This window comes from Macaca mulatta, chromosome 9, assembly GCF_049350105.2.
Source record: "Macaca mulatta isolate MMU2019108-1 chromosome 9, T2T-MMU8v2.0, whole genome shotgun sequence".
NCBI classification, from domain to species: Eukaryota; Metazoa; Chordata; class Mammalia; order Primates; family Cercopithecidae; genus Macaca; species Macaca mulatta.
Genome location: NC_133414.1, coordinates 135,046,977 through 135,065,882, shown reverse-complemented (window position 1 = coordinate 135,065,882; position 18,906 = coordinate 135,046,977). Strand labels below are relative to the sequence as shown.

The following is an 18,906-nucleotide window of genomic DNA, read 5'->3' as shown; positions in this document are numbered from 1 at the left end:
CTGTTCACGCGAGACTTGAGCAAGGCAGGGGGGCGGGAAGGGAGTCGGAGACACAACAAAGATGGCGGCGGCGACTGCGACGGTGACGAAGACGGCGGCGGCGGCGAAGGCGTTGAACAAGGCGGTGTGGTTTACTCGATGCAGTTGTCAGGAGGTAAGTAGCAGGCTGCCGGCTCGGACGGCGGCGACGCGGCGGGACAGGGCGGATAAGAAGGAGCGGCCGGAGGCGAGAGCTGGGTTCGCCGCGGGCCGGTTGATCCGGCGAGAGACTCAGTTCAGCGGAGGGTCGGGCGTGGTCGGTAGGCGGGCAGGTGATGGCCCGGGACCTCCTTAGCCGGAGTGCGGTGGACTGCGGCGCCTATGGCCACGAGAACCCTGAGGGAGCGGGGTCTCCTGCTGTCGGCGCCGTCGAGCAGGACGTCGGAGGCTCCGAGGTGGGGACTGCTGCTTGGCTCTGACAGGTGGTTCTGCGGGAGGCGTCCGGAGGTTTGCGTCTTCACGGGGTCCCAGGGGCGAAGGGAGTCAGGCGGGCGCGGGTCTCCTAGGTGTTTCGAATCCTGGCGAGGATGTCGCTCCGAATCCTGGTGAGGCTGCCGCCCCGACGCCGGTCCCAGGCTGCTCGTTGGGAGAAGGACGTTTAAAGCCTTCGTATTTTATCTAATGATCCTGCCCGGATCCGTCTCTACTGCATGGGCACCCTTATTTTAGGAACATGTGAGATTTGAGAAAGACATTGTAGCAAATAACTATTCGGGTTCATTCGGGGTTTAGATCTCTGGATAAACTGTGTGGAGTGCGAGTAGCCAAGCCTAGCATGCTCGATTACTGGATCTGAAGCTAAAAGAGTTCTAGCAAACACTAACCACGTGGCCTACTTCAAGTCCCCCTGATGTGCTCTTCAGAACCCGAAAGAGATGTGACAAGCGGGAGAAGAAATAAAGGCGTCTTAAATTATGTGATATGAGGAAATTCAGTTTTGAAAGAATAGAACTTATTTAAAACTACTTAAACGTCGGAACTAACAATTTCAAAAATTCAATTTAATTTTTATTTATGTCATGTTGTCACAACAGCTAGAGGTTATTATTATTGATGAGAGTTCGTTACAGTGAATTGAAATGTCTAGTGTTATTTTCCCCTAGCGGTCTAGGATGTTTCCCAGAAAACCGTAACTGTTTTGTGTTGTGATAGGATAAAAAGGATGGGATTCAGATATGCTCTTATCGGATGTGCATGTTTTTTTTGTTTTTTTTTAAAGCCCTTTCCCATTTCCCTACTTAGGACTAGTGCATTGTTTTTATGCAACTATAGCTGTTCAGCAGTCCTAGGCTTGACCGTTTTAGAAGTGTACTGTGACTAAATGAAGTTAATTTTAATTTCGTTAAACTGAAGTTTAACTTAAATTTAGACATTAAAAATCTTGCCAAAAACGAATCCACCAGTGAGAAAACGATAGTCACACCAGTTATTCTTTGGTGATCCTATGGAGTTTTTGCTGAAGTGAAGCTACTGCTTTGTTCTTTGATTATCTGTCAGTTCGTTTTCTTTTCAGCTAATGTAATGATAAGATTGGCATAAGTTATTAGCTCATTCAACCTGTAGATGCTAATTGCGTTCTTATCTTAAAGGTTTTGATTTATGGTGTGCTCTTTGTTTGTTTTTTATGCAGACCTCTGTATGGCTTTTCAATTTTAGTTGAAATTCTCTCTCCATGGCCTTTTGGAGTCGCTTGCTGTATCTCCAGAGTAAATTTCAATTACTCTACATTTCATCAATGTTGGAGTGGCAAGAAAAAGGAGGAACTGATTTGGGGTGAAAAGGTTAGATTGTATAATTTCTCTTCTGATTTCTTTCAGCATGGTTTTACTTATATTTTATTTTTATGTTTTGATTTCTGATTTCTCAGAGCCTCATAATTTCCTTTTTTGCCTTCAAGAGTTTTTGACAGTTCTGAAATCAGGAATTATGTTCTAATTATTTTTGAAGGCCCATGTTACTCCATAGAAACCAATCCTTATTTGTCAGCGTTGACTGTTTATATGTGTTCTATAGCAGAGTAAATCTCAGTGACCATAATTATTAGGCTATGGAGAGTAAACACATCTATTGAACTGTAATCACTTTATGTGTATAGGCCTGCCTAACCCATACATTATTATGTAAGTTAGTTGCTAATACTGTATTCTTCCTTATGGCTACCCATGAGAAGTAAGACTTCTCATGAATGCTAGGTGAAGGAAACATATCCTGCTGTTCCCTAATCATGGTCTCAAAATTCTCCCACAGTTTATAAAAAAGATAGAAGGAAGATAGGTCAAGAGAGCCTCTTCTCTGGTTGTTTCATAGTTGTGAATGCCTCCTAATTTGCATTTCAGTGCCTGTGTTTTAAATTATTAGCTACTGGTTAAGAGGTGGGGGGGGGAGTGCACATATATACACATACATAATTGTGTGTATGCATGTATATATGCTTGCATTGGTCAACTGCTTTACATTTATGAGACTGAAGAAGAAAGATCAGAGGACTTCATACAAAATAAATCCTTTATCAGAAACCAAGGAAGATCGGAGATTAGCTTAAATTATCTACTTGAGGTAGAGGTTTTCCTGTCCTTTGGGATATCAAAGCTTAATTATCATACACCTCTTTTTCCCCTACTGGCTTGCGTAGCTTCTGGTTGTTTTCTAAAAGCATTAATTTTGAGCCTTAAATAATAATTTGGGGGACGCTACTGGCATGATAATACTTTAGGTATACCCTGGGCAGTTTCTATATAGATATCCACGTACACCCCATGGAATTTCATACTAAATTCAATGTAATTTTAATCAGAATAATCACAGGAAGGACTTGAGAATTTTGCTGTATCATAAGGAACGATCATCATAAAGTATGGGAATATTGTTCTCTTTGGTTGATATGATTAGATATCTTAGTTCAGGTTGCTATAACGAATTACCATAGACTGGGTGGTTTAAACAAACACTTATTTTTCACAGTTCTGGAGGCTGGGAAATCTTAATATCAAGGTGCCAAGAGATCAGGTATCTGGGGGAGGGCTTGCTTTCTGGTTGTATCCTCTCATGGCAAAGAGCAGACAGGAAGCAAGATCTCTGGGATCTCTTCACAAGGCACTAATCCCATTTAGAGGACTTCACATTTATAACCCTATTATCTCTCAAAGGCCCCACTCCAGATACCATCAAATTAGGGGTTAGAATTTCAACATATGAGCTTTTAGGGACATAAACATTCAGTCCATGACAATACCAGCAGAAAGAGTACATCTGAGTTGTAATAACACCACCCACATCTATAATAATACTGGAGAATACTTAAGTATATTTCTTGTTTAGATGACGTGATATCACACATTGACATTTTGTGTAAAGTAAGTAAGTTTTTGGCTAACTCCAAGGTATTGAGTTCATGTCCCGTATGGGAAAGATACCACTAAAAAAATTATAGTTTGTGGATTTTCTAAAGTATATTTTATTATGTTTGCAAAGGTTTTAAAATTTATCAATGCCTTAGAGGCATCTCTGGGTATCAGTTAATTTGTGGAATTCCTAGATTAAACTTTGAGACCTGAGACTGATGATAATTACATTAAAGACAGGAAAATGACTCGGATAGAAAACCTTTATTTTCTTTCTATAAGAGGAAGTCTTTTGTAGTTGCAGAATTTTTTTTTTTTTTTCTTTTTAAAAAGTAGAGATGAGGTCTCGCTCTGTTGCCTGGACTGGTCTTGAACTCCTGAGCTCAGGCAGTCCTCCCACCTTAGCTTCTGAAAGTGCTGGGATTATAGGCATGAGCCACCATGTCCAGCCTAGTTTCAGAATTATTACTATTTTTCAATTTATTGTGCTTAGAAATACTGACTTGAGATGTAGAAAGCTGAGTTTTGAGCCCAAGACTCTACTTCGCTTTAGGCACCTTTCATTCATATGTGTCTCTGCTGTAGACTCTGGGCTTTGCGAGCACCTGTCATACCCTGTCTATATGGTCTGCTATAGACTTGGGCTTCGCGAGCACCTGTCATACCCTGTGTATATGGTCTACTGTAGACTGGGGATTTGCGAGCACCTGTCATACCCTGTGTATATGGTCTGCTATAGACTTGGGCTTTGCGAGCACCCGTCATACCCTGTCTATATGGTCTACTATAGACTGGGGCTTTGCGAGCACCTGTCATACCCTGTGTATATTGTCTACCGTAGACTCGGGCTTTGTGAGCACCTGTCATACCCTGTGTATATGGTCTACTATAGACTGGGGCTTTGCGAGCAACTGTCATACCCTGTATATATGGTCTACTATAGACTGGGGCTTTGTGATCACCTGTCATACCCTGTGTATATGGTCTACTATAGACTGGGGCTTTGTGAGCACCTGTCATACCCTGTGTATATGGATATATGGGATAGAGGCCATACAGGTCAAGTGGGCACAAAAATGCTTAGGGATGAAATGACACTTAATTTTTAAATCATGACAGGACATTTAAGGTTATAAAGCATACTAATATATTTAAAATTCTACTTTAAGAAGAGTTTTTCTTCATGTTTGCAATGTTACAATGTTATCTTCTCATTTCAGAGTCATTCTTTTTTTTTTTTTAAGTTTATCATGCATTTTGGTTGAAAAGCGGCACACAATTTATGGCAGGGAACACAGTGAAGTTTATAATGTGACAATGTGATAATAGCCAAGACTGTCAAAATATGCCAGCCGTCCTCTGTAATTAGGCTCATTTGTGTTCTTAAACTTGAGATGCATGTATAAAAATATCATTTTCTTCTGCTGGCTTTCTGGCAGTCTTGTGTGTTTTTACTGCACTGTCACATGTTGTACTGTAGCAATGTTATGCTTTCTAATCAAGATTTGGTAAGGATTATCTTGCTTCCAGAAGCCTGTCAAAGTACATTCAGACATTTTCCAGGGGAAATGTATTAGTTTTCATGTGAACTGATTGGCAAGAAGTGATGCTAAGTTACAATGTAAATACTGGGATTTCTTTCTTAATTACAGCTTTTATAATTAGAACACAGACAATCTATAGGGCTACACAGCTTTTACAAGTTAAAAAAGTATTTTCCCAGATCTTATTCTTGATAGTCTTTTTCATTGGAGCTGACTAGCTTACATTTTCCCACCAAGAGCAAACTTAAAGGACAGATAATCAGCACAATCAACTGTAGTCACAAAACAAATAGTAACACAATGATAAAGAAACTGAGAACTAGTTCAAATAAACGTGATAAGATGGGGAAGAAAACAACTGAAACAAATGTGTTCAAAAGCCAACAATAATCCTTAAGATTCAGAAAATTGAGCCAGACTAAAGCAAGTGATTTAAAGAGGTGGCCTATAAGTAAAATAAGCAGAGATGAGTTTGAGAAATTGCAAAGTGATCTGAAAAATTGCAAATTGGCATTACTTGAGACTAAGGTGGAACATCTTTGTTTCATTGTAACTAAGAAACAAATAGATGTTCAGTATATTCTCCAACCACACTGATGAACCGATGGAAAAAGGCGAATAACTGAATCAGGGGTGGTGAGAATTTTAAAATCCAAGTTATAACCATTTTGTTTTTTTGCTACAAAAATAATTATTAGAAAAATGGCTACCATTTTCTGATAGCCTACCATATGCAATACATGTCACAATATACTTTATGTATACTTACCTATAAAACTTAAGATAGTACTGCAAGTTGGATTATGATTCCATTTTACGAAATAGGAAACTAAGGCTGAGAGAGGTCACTCCCTGTTCAGTCTTAAAGCTAGTGAGTTTGACCTAATACCAAAATATGGTTCTACCTCCGTATCCAGTAGGTACTAGTTCCAGGACCCCTGTAGATAACAAATTTATGGGTGCTCCAGTTCTTTATATAAAATGGCTTAGTATTTGCATATAACTCACAGTCTCATCCTTTTGTGTACTTGAAGCTCTAGATTATTTAAAATACCTAATACAGTGTAAATGCTATGTAAATAGTTATACTGTATTGTTTAGGGAATTATGACCCCCCCAAAAGTCTGGTGAAACCCTGTCTCTACTAAAAATACAAAAAATCAGCCACGTGTGGTAGTGGGCACCTGTAATCCCAGCTACTCTGGAGGCTGAGGCAGGAGAATTGCTTGAACCTGGGAGGCAGAGGTTGCGGTGAGCCGAGATCGCGCCATTGCACTCCAGCCTGGGCAATAAGAACGAAACTCCATCTCAAAAAAAAAAAAAAAAAAGAGAAAAAAAAAAAGTCTGTACATGTTCACTATAGATGCAACCATCCAGTTTTTCCAAATAATTTTGTTTTGCAGTTGGTTGAATCAACAGATAACAGAACCTTTGGATATAGAGAGTTGTCTATATTCTATTTGTCCAGAGGATAAACTTTCAGTAGCCTCAACTTTCTAGACAGTTTTCTAAAAAATAGGCTTTTCTACCTGAAAAGGGGTAGTAATTTTTTTTTTTTTGAGACGGAGTCGCGCTCTGTCTCCCAGGCTGGAGTGCAGTGGCACAATCTCAGCTCACTGCAGCCTCCGCCTCCTGGGTTCAAACAGTTCTCCTGCCTCAACCTCCCAAGTAGCTGGGATTTCAGGTGCCTGCCACTGTGTCTGGCTAATTTTTTTGTAGTTTTAATAGAGACGGGGTTTCACCATGCTGGCCAGGCTGGTCTCGAACTCTTGACCCTCTGATCTGCCCGCCTCGGCCTCCCAAAGTGCTGGGATTATGCTGGGATTATAGGCATGAGCCACCGTGCCTGGCAGTAATAATTTTTTCTTTTTTTTTTTTTTTGACAGAGTCTTGCTCTGTCGCCAGGCTGGAGTGCAGTGGTGCGATCTCAGCTTACCGCAACCTCTGCCTCCTGGGTTCAAGCGATTCTCCTACCTCAGCCTCCTGAGAAGCAGGGAATACAGGCGCCCGCCACTATGCCCGGCTAATTATTTTGGTATTTTTAGTATAGATGGGGTTTCACCATGTTGGCCAGGATGGTCTTGGTCTCTTGACCTTGTGATCCACCCGCCTCGGCCTCCCAAAGTGCTGGGATTACAGGCGTGAGTCACCGTGCCCGGCCACTGATAATTTTTAAAAGCTCCTGGAGCTACCATAGCTTCTAAAAAGGGAAGAAAGGAACGATTCACAAGTATTGAATTAAGAAAAGTGAGAATTCAGTTACCCGTAAGTCCTCATTTGGCTAAATTTGTTTGGAATAAAGAACAGACTAAATGTGAAGAGAGAAGAAGACAAGAGGTATGAAAATAAGATTTATCAGTCTGAAGCCAGAAAACAGGGAAAACAAAAACAGCCCTGTGTTACTGAGTGGTTGTAAAGTACAATAATCCATATTAGTGGTATGTCAAATCTTGGTCTATTTCCAGTAGATTTCTAGTTAAGTCAGAGTAGTTTTGATTCTTAAAAAGTTGGTCATATTTTTGTAAATTGGAAAATCTGCTTTTGTGGAACCCCTCATTCCTCAACCCTACAGTTCCACGGTTTAAAAACATGCTGAAAAGGACCAGTAACAGTCTATTCTTGAAGAAGAAAAACAAAGCTGGGGGACTTAAATTACTGTGATAGCAAGACTTATTATTAAGACTATCTGGTATGGCTGCAAGGACAGATAGGCTAGTGGAACAGAATAGAGAATCCAGAAGCAGAGCCACATACATATAACCATTTGATTTAAAAAGGAGACATTGGAGCTTAGTAGAGAAAGGCCGATCTGGTAGGTACACATTGCTGGGACAGTTGGATATCTCTTTGGAAAAAAGTATGCTTTGACTCTTACCTCCCACCATACACAAAACTCAAGTCCAGATAAAAATATGAAAGGTAAAATAAAAAGCATTTAGAAGGAGGTATAGGAGAACATCTTCAAGTAAGATGTAGGCAAGGATTTATTAATTAGGACACAAACAACTCTGAATGTAAAAGATAAAAATGGGTAAATTGTACTGTATTAAGAGCTTCTGTTCATCAAAAATTACCATTAAGAAAGTGAAGGCTGGGCGCGGTGGCTCACGTCTGTAATCCCAGCACTTCAGGAGGCTGAGGCGGGCGGATCACGAGGTCAGGAGATCAACACTCTCCTGGCTAACACACTGAAACCCCGTCTCTACTAAAAATACAAAAAAATCAGCCTGGCATGGTGGCGGGCGCCTGTAGTCCCAACCACTTGGGAGGGTGAGGCAGGAGAATGGTGTGAACCTGGGAGGCGGAGCTTGCAGTGAGCAGAGATCGCGCCACTGCACTCCAGCATGGGCAACAGAGCCAGACTCCGTCTCAAAAAAAAAAAAAAAAGGAAAGAAAATGAAAAGGCAACCACAGTGGGAGAAGATACTTAAGATGCACATATCCTAATAAATAAGATGCACATATCCTAATAAAGGACTCATAAAGCGTTCTTCCATATTAGAAAAAGACAACACAATAGAAAAATAAGCAAAAGATATGAGCAGACATTATACAACAGAGGGTATCTAAGTGGTTAATTAGCATATATTAAAAAGTTTACATCTTCATTAGCCATCAAGGAATCTAAATTAAAACTAATGTGATACCACCACCCACCCACCAGAACGGCTAAAATGAAAAAGGCAAAAAATGCCCAAGTGTTGTCAAGGATGGGGAGCAGCAGAACTCTTGTTTACTGCTAGTGGGAGTGTAAATTGCTATAATCACTTTGAAAACCTATTTGGCATTATCTAAAACTGAATATATGCATGCCTTTGATCCAGCAGTTTCACTCCTATACAATGAACAGAAATATGTATGTAATCAAAAAACGTGTAGTAATATGTTCATGGAAACTTTATTCACAGCAGCCAATTACTGGAAATTACCCAGATGATCTAAAAACAGTATGAGAGATCAATTAGTTGTGGCACGGTCGTACAACAGACTCCAGCAGTAAATCTGAGCAAACTTCAGTTGCATGCAGCAGTATGGATGAATCTTACAATTATAATGTTGAGTGACAGAAATCAGACAAAGGTTCATAGTGTGTGATGCCATTTACATAAAGTTGAAGAACAGACAAAACTAATCTACAGAGTCAGAAGTCAGGATGGCTGTAACCCTTGTCAGGGCAGAGGGTCCTAGCTTTGGAAGGGTACACGAGGGGGCTACTGGGATGCCGGCAGCCTTCTGTTTCTTGATTGTGTTGCCGATTTTATGAATGTGTTAATTTTGTGACAATTAATTGAGTTCTGCTCTTATAATTTATGTACTTTTCTGTATATGTATGAGACTTCAAGAAAAAGTTAAGCATATGTGTTGAAAGTGAGTAATTTTTTGATGCCTACCACTGGCTCCTAAAGACGGAAGCTTTTTTAGATGGAAAATTATTCGTTACATAGTTTGAGTTTAGAAAAAGAATATTTTATCATAAGGTATATTTACCAGAGAATTGTACTTATTTGCATAAAAATTGTTTTTACTGGAAGAAAAGACTTTTTGTCTCCCAGGTGCTAGGCTTCCTCATCTTATTCTTACTAGAAAACTTTTTGGCTATTTTATTGGTGAATTTGGGCCATAAACCTGGTGAAGACCAGCTTGTGATTGCAGAACCCACAAGAGACTTTCCCTTTCTACACTAGCGTCAGGGATTTTCTTTTTCTTTTTCTTTTTTTTCCTAGTCTTGGAGTGGATAGGACAATAGGTAGTAGAAGTGGTGATTTGGATATTTCTAGAGCGGGGGTTGGGAAGCTAAGACCTGTAGGTGAAATCTGGCTCAATGCCTGTTTTTATAAAGCCTAATCGGAACATAGCCCCACCCATTTGTTTACATATTGTCTGTGGCTGTCTGTTGTCCGTGGCTGCTTACAGTGACAGTTGAGTAATTGCAGCAAAGATGAGCATGGCTTGCAAAGCCTAAAATATTTACTATCTGGCCCTTCATAAAAACTCTGCAACCCCTAGTTCTAGACCACTTATTTGCAGACTACTCATTCATGTGAACACTATGTCTGAGAGCCTTTGCTGGTAGTCACTAGCAGCATGCAGCTATTTCTGTTTAAATTAATAAAATTAAAAACTCAGGTCATTTGTATTAGCCAAATTTCAAGTGCCTCAGTAGCTATATGTGGCTAGTAGCAACTGCATAGGAATAGCACAGATAAGCAACATGTCCATCATCCAGAAAATGGTCTCATTCTGTCCACCAGGATGGAGTCCAGTGGTGCGATCACGGCTCACGGCAGCCTCGACCACTCAGACCCAAGCAATTCTCCTACCTCAGCCTCCTCACTTCTAGTGAGGAGTGAGGAACCGGTGAAGCAGGGGGCTTGAATTGTGCGTGTCAGCACTGTTAGCCTCCTGAGATGGAGTAGACTTTTCCTTTGAAGCTGGAACCGTCGGCATGTGCCACCACACCCAGCTAATTAAAAACATTTTTTTTTTTTGTAGGGACAAGTTCTCCCTATGTTGGTCTCTGGCCTGCTTGGTTTCTTTATTGTCTTCTTCATCGATGATTTCTGCTTGTGTTCTTATTTCTTTAATCTAATCTGAACTTGTTTTTTTTTTTTTTCTGCCTTTGAAATTTCTTCCCATCCTCTATGACTGTTTGAATCCCTATTTATATTTAATTATTAAATATATTGATTTTTTGCCATTTTGTGTATGTCTTCTTTAGTTCACCAGGAAGATTATAAGATACTAAAAGGCAGGCACTGTGTTTTCTCTTGCTTTGTATAGTGTCTTGCACAAAATAGTCTTTGTCATTTGTTTACTATGTACTAGATCTCCCTAAATAGTGTAAAATTATTTCAGTTTTGTTTTCTAGGTATAACAGACTGTAAACGTTAAAAAAGCAAAGATGGGTGAAAAAAAACCAGAGCCTTTGGACTTCGTGAAAGATTTTCAGGAATACCTGACTCAGCAGACCCATCATGTGAACATGATTTCTGGATCAGTTAGTGGGGACAAAGAAGCAGAGGCTCTTCAGGGAGGTAGACTCATTTTAATACTACTAAATAATTCACTTTTTATACACTACTATGATTGTGTGTAGCTGTTACTGTGAAGGCCACTGCGCATTAATGTGAATCATTCTGTTTTTTTCTAGAAAGATACAGGGCATTTCCCCCCCTTTTTAAAACATATCAGACTTCTGCTGGAGAGTGCTTAACATGGTCTGGAGATGCATTATGGCCTTGTTGGAAGGTTAGGGGCTCCAAATACCCTTCCTGTCCTGCAGTTTTTATGAGCTAGCATTAGACACAAGGAACCCAAAGGGGACTGGAACATCAGCTTCACTATACAAACGATTAGGCCATCAGGAAATCTGGATTCAACCTGAGACCAAAATAGGGGTTTCAGTTTCTTCTCTCTTAAAATGAAGAAAGAGCTGACCATATTTACCTATCCAAGAAGAGAAAACGAAAATAGAGAAAGTGGTAACCTCCTTGAGCTTGCTAGAGGTAAATTTTGTCTAATTTGCTTGCCACAAAAAACTGGAATTTATTCCTAACCTAGCTCGGAGATCAGCAAACTATAGCCTGTGGGCCCCCATCTGGACTGCTGTTTTTGTAAGGCCTGCAAACTGAGAATGGTTTTTACTTTTAAAGATGGTTTTAAAAGTGTCAAAAGAAGAATAATGTAATGATATATTAAAATTCTGTGAATTTCAAACTTGAGTACACATAAAATTTAATTGGAACACAGATATGCTTATTTGTTTACATATTTTCTATAGCTTTTTTTGTTTGTTGTGCTAAAACAGCAGAGTTGAGTAGTTGTGTTAGAGACCATATGGCCCACAAAGCCTGAAATATTTACTATCTCATGCCTATAGAAAAAGTTTGCTGACCGCCTGACCTAGATAGTCTGGGTAGGGCCTTATAATCCAGGGACTGGCAGCAGGGACCAGGCATCACCTGGGAGCTTGTTAGAAATACCAAACACCAGACACCACCCCAGATCTACTGAATTATAATCTGTGTTTTCATAAGATCCCCCAAGTAATTCATATACACATTAAAATGTGATAGTGACTGGCTTGGGAAAGCAGTGGGAGAGAGGAAGACACTGAGCCTTGTCCCTCTAATGCAGTGTTGCCCTCTTGTATATTGGTCTTGTCTCAACCAGCAGAATTACTTCTCCTAGTGAGGAGTGAGGAACCAGTGAAGCAGGGGGCTTGAACTGTGCATGCCAGCACTGTTACCTCCTGAGATGTAGTAGACCTTTTCCTGTGAAGCTGTAGGAATGGAAATTTCCTTCCCAACACCCAGACTTCCAGACAGGATTCAAGAGACCAGGGTTGTAGTCCCAGCCATTTGCTGATTTTCCTGATTGTGAGCACCAGGTCTCTTCAGTTTCTTTCTACAAAAAAGTGGTCAGATTACCTTGAAAGCAAACAGCCAAACATCTTTTATCTCTGGGATTCTTAAAACCCTAACCTTCAGAGGTATCAGGGACGGTAGTTTCCTTTATGTGCTTAATTAGAATTTTAAGATCCTAGATGGAATGGAGATCTAGAATGCTCGTATAAACAGTGAGATGTGGTAAACTTATTCACCGCTTCAGACTAAAATAGAGTTAGGGTTTTGGAGATTCTTTGCCAGTTACAGTTGTAGAAATAGCCAGGGTGCTAAACACCTGTGTGTAACTGTGTCATCACTCTCCAGTGAATCTCTTTATTCCCCTTCCTCCTCACCTGTTCTCTTCAAAAACATGTTAAGGACCAGTACAATGTGTGTGTAAGTAATTTTGTTTTCTTTTTTTTGAGACAGAGTCTTGCTCTGTCGCCCAGACTGGAGTACAGTGGCGCAATCTTGGTTCACTGCAACCTCTGCCTCCTGGATTCCAGCGATTCTCATGTCTCAGCCTCCTGAGTAGCTGGGACTGCAGGTGCGCACCGCCATGCCCAGCTAATTTTTTTTTTTTTCTTTTAAGTAGAGACAGGGTTTTGCCATGTTGGCTAGGCTGGTCTGTAACTCCTGGCCTCAAGCTATCCCCCCACCTCTGCCTCCCAAAGTTCTGGGATTACAGGTATGAGCCACCGCACTGGCCTTGTGTAAATAATTTGAGATCCCCCAAAGGTTCTCAGAATATAATAACAGAATGTATTACTGTTTTTGTATAAAATTAGCCTCAGTTCAGAAAGTCTGTTATAAAATGGATTTAACTTTTGTGGGAAGTGAACTGTCAATTTATAAGATTTTTCAGCCACTTAAAACTGAAATGCTAAATTGAGTTGATTCTGAGATGCATAATTTCTTTTGCTGTACTTTGTTTATAGCTGGAACAGATGGTGATCAAAATGGACTTGATCACCCATCTGTTGAAGTTTCCCTGGATGAAAACTCAGGAATGTTAGTAGACGGGTTTGAAAGGACCTTTGATGGGAAGCTCAAGTGTCGGTACTGCAACTATGCCAGCAAAGGAACAGCCCGGCTTATTGAACACATCAGAATCCACACAGGTAATGGAAAGACAGCTGGAAAAAGCATTTCTGTGAGGGTAGGAGAGGGGCCAAGGGGGGCAGGTTGGTTTGTCATAGAAATAGTTTTAATATTCAAAAATGAAGGTTTACGTAAAGTTCGAATAAATGGGAAAGTTACTCCATTTTTACAAAGCAACAACATAACAACATACAAACAGGTCAGAAGTGAAGCCCTTTGTAGATCCTCTCCTTCCTTAGCCATGTTTCCCTCTTGATACAAATAATCTCTCAACATCTATCTGCCTCTCAGATTGGGAAGGAATAATGCTAAAGCACTGCGATGTGATAAAATGTTTTAATCTTTATCCTATTACATTTCAGTTGCCCAGTTGCCGAAAGGGGGAAAAGTTTCAGAAAGCATACAGTTGCAGATGGTACTGCTAATCCCAGATCTCACTTTAGCTGTCCCTTCTGAGAAACTTTCCCAACTACATCTGCCCCTGCCCAAGACCAGGTCAGACGTCCTTCCTGTGTGCTTCATGCATCCTGTGCTCATTCATCACATCATCGTGGCCTGAGAGCCTCTTGAGGACAGGGATTGTGACAAGACCATCTTTGTACCACCAGAACCTAGGAGGGCATGTGACACATACTTATTAGATGAATGACTCTACATCTCATATTCCAAATGTTTATTTCACATAATTGGGCAGTCTTCAGTTAACAACATTAACTATAATTATTCCTTCTGGCAGCTGAAGAGTAGGAAGGTGGAGGAGAAGCACTAGCAATTTTGAAGGGATGCTTTGCATAACTCAGACTAGCAAGCCCATTTCAATTCTGAGCTTTCTATTTCATATAAGGACTTTTAAAAAAACCTTTTTTTGTATTTTTTTTTTTCTGTGAGGAAAGGGTATGCATATGTGTGTATGTGTGTGACTATGAGTGTTTGTATATAAATGTATACATGAACATATAACTCAGACATACTTTTGATAAACTCATTATGTAAGACTATTACTAGAAATATTTCAGTTGTGCTGTATCTTCTCTCTAAATGCATTTGAAGCCATAACAGTTTTTATACTGTATTGATACAACATCAATGCATATCTCAAGTTGTTGCTGATGAGTTCTTAAGTTTTATTTCAGTTTGTGGGTTTGTTTAGAAATTTTAACAATCTCATATGCTATGCAAATATGACTTTCTGAAAGCATTTTTCTTTTTGATCAATTTCCAGTTGTCCAATGAATGGACAAGCAAACTTTCCGTAAATGAACTACTCTTGTAGTCTCTCCATCATTTTTCTTTTGAAACAGGTGAAAAACCTCATCGATGTCATCTTTGTCCATTTGCATCTGCTTATGAGCGTCATCTGGAAGCCCATATGCGTTCCCATACTGGAGAAAAACCATACAAATGCGAATTATGTTCCTTCCGCTGCAGTGATCGAAGTAACTTGTCCCATCACCGAAGGCGCAAGCATAAAATGGTACCAATTAAAGGTACTAGGTCTTCCTTAAGCAGCAAGAAAATGTGGGGGGTTTTACAGAAGAAAACAAGCAATCTGGGCTATAGCAGAAGAGCACTAATCAACTTAAGTCCACCTTCCATGGTGGTTCAGAAACCAGACTACCTTAACGATTTTACCCACGAAATCCCAAATATCCAGACTGACTCCTATGAAAGTATGGCAAAAACCACACCAACTGGTGGCCTTCCAAGGGACCCCCAGGAACTCATGGTTGATAACCCTTTGAATCAGCTCTCTACTCTAGCAGGGCAGTTGTCCAGTTTGCCACCTGAAAATCAAAACCCTGCATCCCCTGATGTAGTTCCCTGCCCTGATGAAAAGCCTTTCATGATTCAGCAGCCCTCCACCCAAGCAGTAGTTTCTGCGGTATCAGCAAGTATTCCTCAGAGCTCCTCTCCCACAAGCCCAGAACCTCGGCCATCCCATAGTCAAAGGAACTATAGTCCAGTGGCAGGTCCAAGCAGTGAGCCAAGTGCCCACACGAGCACTCCCAGCATAGGAAACAGCCAGCCAAGCACCCCAGCCCCAGCCCTGCCGGTCCAGGACCCTCAGCTTCTGCACCACTGCCAGCACTGTGATATGTACTTTGCAGACAACATCCTTTACACTATTCATATGGGATGTCATGGGTATGAAAATCCTTTTCAGTGTAATATATGTGGATGCAAATGTAAAAACAAGTATGATTTTGCCTGTCATTTTGCAAGAGGGCAACATAACCAACATTGATTGAAAATAGTCATATTTTACTTAGTTTTGCTGTTTTATGGTTTGGTTTTTTTTGTTCTTTGTTTTGGTCATCCCTAATAAAGTGTCTGCTAATTCAAGGCTTATACATTATATTTATAGAATATAAATTTGACAGTGGAATAAAATTTTCCCTTTTTTTCATAAAAATCTGGTCAGGGTCATTTATATATTAGAACAGTTAGACACATTGGTGTCTCTTCTTTTCCTTTCGACATTGGATAATTGGAGTGCAGTCATAATCTTACAAGATGTTCATTTGAATTTCTCACATTTATGGTCCATAAAAACTTCAAAAGGCTTATCCATACTTTTGATGTTTCAGTATACATTGAACTGGATGTTATTTATACCATATTTCAAAATGGTAGAATAAATTACTTTCTTTAACGGAATTTATTACTACTCATTTCAGTGTTTAGTACAGAAATTGCCTTAAAAATTGCTGTTAATTGAAATACCATTTAGTTCACATTTCTTAAGTTGAATCGGTAGTTTCATTTCAACTGATAATAGTAAAGCTATTTCGGTTTAGCAAATTTTTCTTTTTTCCACAAGGGGAAATGTAAAACAGTTAAGACTTGAAATTGAAAACTCTTTTAATATTTAAAATGACTTGTTTATTCAATGTCTAAACACACGTCAGTTTTCCACTGGATTTTTATTTTCACAGGTAAATACACTAGAGTGCTAGATGCCTTTTTCCCCTCTCAGTTTGACTTTCATTTAAATCCTTCATTCTGATATCATTACTGTTAGGTGAGGTGGGTAACTGTAATGAGAATCTCTTATTCTTCCTATTCCGTTGATGACCAAAGAGGTAAAGTGAAGTCCTCCTTAAAATTAAAATGCAGCCTCCAAACAAATTTCTCAAGATTCCTTTTCCTTTCCTTCTATCCATTTATTGCCCATAATTTCCAAGAAAAGGTGGGTATAGAAACACATGAGAAAATGTGATAGTGAAGTCATATTTACAAAAATGAGAACATGTCCAAAATGGATTGTCTCCTCTTCAGAATTAGCTGTTTAAAATATTTTCTGTGAATTCAAATTGTAATTTTTATTTGCAGTTTTACCAGTCTTCATGTAGAGTGACGAAACTATGTAGAAACTAAATCATCGCTTTAGTGAGAAAGGATAAAAAGGTGTGGAAATGACTATAAAATGCATATAAATATGACATTTAATTTGTTTATAAAAATAAGACTTAATAAATATAGAGTAATTCATTTTGAATAGGAGGCTATTGTTTTTTATATTGTGTAATAACTCATACTCTGAAGAGAGCTTGGTCAAACAATAAAATATATTGTTACTAACTTGGTTTCTTTTCTGTGTACTTTGCAAAAATTCTATTTTTAATTTTGTTCATATGTTGAATGTGCTTCTAATTGGCATCTTAAAGAGAATATTAAGCACCTATTAACCAAAAAAGACCTCTAATAGTAAATGAAAGGGAAATATTGGTGGCATGTACCCACAAAAACCCCAGGTGCCAAGTTAATGGATCTTCTGCCTTCCCTTTCAGATGCTAAAAAGCCACTGTAATGAGTTCTTGCAGTTTAGCATCCAGTCTAAGCTACTGCATTGTTTAAAGAGCAGCATCAAGGACAGTTTCTCCAAACTGGAATCTTTGTCAAATCTTGTACTTTAAAATTCTACAATTCTGTTACATTGTTGCTTAAATCACTGCCTGCTCAGATCCCTTTTTACTGCGGTAGTTTCCAAGTGTATAACTTGGCTTTAGTATTTATCAGTTGCCAGAAAGAAACAGGTTGTCATTTGGAAGCTTTTGTGGTGATTTTTTCCCATTTTATTCCTCAGATAAAAGCAGTACCCCAAAACAGAAAATGAAAATTTTCATGAAACAAAGAGAAAGAACTCCCTTGTTAAAACCAGCTTATTAACTCTATATTCTCAGTCAAATGCATTTTTTTCTAACAACTGAACATGGATGTTGTGAAGGTGCATTTTAATTTAAACATGGAAAAGATTTTTCTCATAATTACATACTAGAATGTAAAATTATAATTTTGCTATGACTTAAAAAGCACAGTTGATATCCCAAAGGTGTTGATGCTTAGAAGCTACAGTTATTCTAAATGCACTAAAATTTTTGAGGCAAATCTACCTTAGAGGCTTTTTTGGTATTGTATTTTTAAAAATATTTAGATTTTATTTAAATTTCCTGTGAGTTAAATTCTGTATTTGGAAAGCTGTTCATGTCTTCCCCTCTGTATTGAATGTTTCTCTCATTTTATTTTTAATCAAATATTTTATAGAAATGAGTTGCTGGGAAGAGTTTAACATGCACTATTTATAGTACTTTGCCGTTAACAGGCAATGTTCTGAAACTAAATTTATTTTTGTTCAGTGAACATATGTTTAGATTTTTAAAGTTGGTAGATAATTTATCTCCACTAATATTTTTTTAAGAAACTGTGAAGAGATTAACTGGGAATAATTTTATTTCAGATTTTACTAGTGTAGTATGTAGCTACAACTTCTTGAAATTCAAGTTAAGGCTAGACTTTTACTTCGAAAAAATTACGCTGGGTGTTTCCAGGGCTATTTCATTTTAGAAATAAGTGTTTGCCATTCTTCTGCAAAAACTGAACAAGGGGAATACTACAAAAAATAACTCAGAGATAAAATCCTCATTTCAAGTTCTACAAAATATTTATCAAATGAATGTTAATTTTTGTTAAAATTCCCTGCTAAAAACGTTTTCATTAGTCTTAGAGGATACATGCTTTCTAGAACTTGTTTTTGTTAACATGTGCTTTGATGTAAAGAACATATTTTGTATGCAAAACATAACTTGCATTATGGTTGTAAAATACACTATATTGTTTAGGGATTCTGGAAAGCAGTTTAATGCGGAAATAACTATATCTAGTATGCAGTTCATATTGTGAATGAAGCTTTGCTTTTGTAATAAATAAAAAATAAGACTTTCTAATGACCTTGATTTTTCTTTTTTGGAAAATAAGATCAAATTAGTGTTTTAGTAATTTTCTGCTAGTAAAATGTTAAGTTAATGAAAGAAATAGATTTTGTGGCTACACTGCTTTGAATTTCTAAAATACCTGAGAAGATTCATCACGAGCTAAAAACCAAAACAGCTCCATATATCTGCAACTTGTCCCCCTCCTAGTTTCTTCTCTTTATTCAAGATCCATTTAACTTGACTCCTGTCCCCCAAGCCCTACCCTAAGTGTTCTGGCACA

At 38.8% G+C, this 18,906-nt stretch overlaps 1 protein-coding gene across 5 annotated transcripts; it reads left to right on the top strand.

Moving 5' to 3' along the window:
• Window positions 1-52: 52 nt before the first annotated feature.
• Window positions 53-18,641, top strand: IKZF5 (IKAROS family zinc finger 5). Of its 5 annotated transcripts, none has more exons than XM_015148315.3 (5): window positions 53-154; window positions 1,670-1,820; window positions 10,794-10,959; window positions 13,251-13,433; window positions 14,715-18,641. In XM_015148315.3, exons 3-5 carry the CDS (start codon window positions 10,827-10,829, stop codon window positions 15,656-15,658), a joined length of 1,260 nt encoding a protein of 419 aa, XP_015003801.1. In that variant the 5' UTR covers window positions 53-154; window positions 1,670-1,820; window positions 10,794-10,826; the 3' UTR covers window positions 15,659-18,641.
• The last annotated feature ends 265 nt before the right edge of the window (window positions 18,642-18,906 follow it).

Excerpts from the sequence above, each read along its gene's own strand:
- IKZF5 (XM_015148317.3), top strand. The coding sequence starts at position 10,827 with ATGGGTGAAAAAAAACCAGAGCCTTTGGACTTCGTGAAAGATTTTCAG. Across the intron at positions 10,960-13,250 it reads AGCAGAGGCTCTTCAGGGAG|CTGGAACAGATGGTGATCAA; the intron begins GTAGACTCATTT and ends CTTTGTTTATAG. Across the intron at positions 13,434-14,714 it reads ACACATCAGAATCCACACAG|GTGAAAAACCTCATCGATGT; the intron begins GTAATGGAAAGA and ends CTTTTGAAACAG.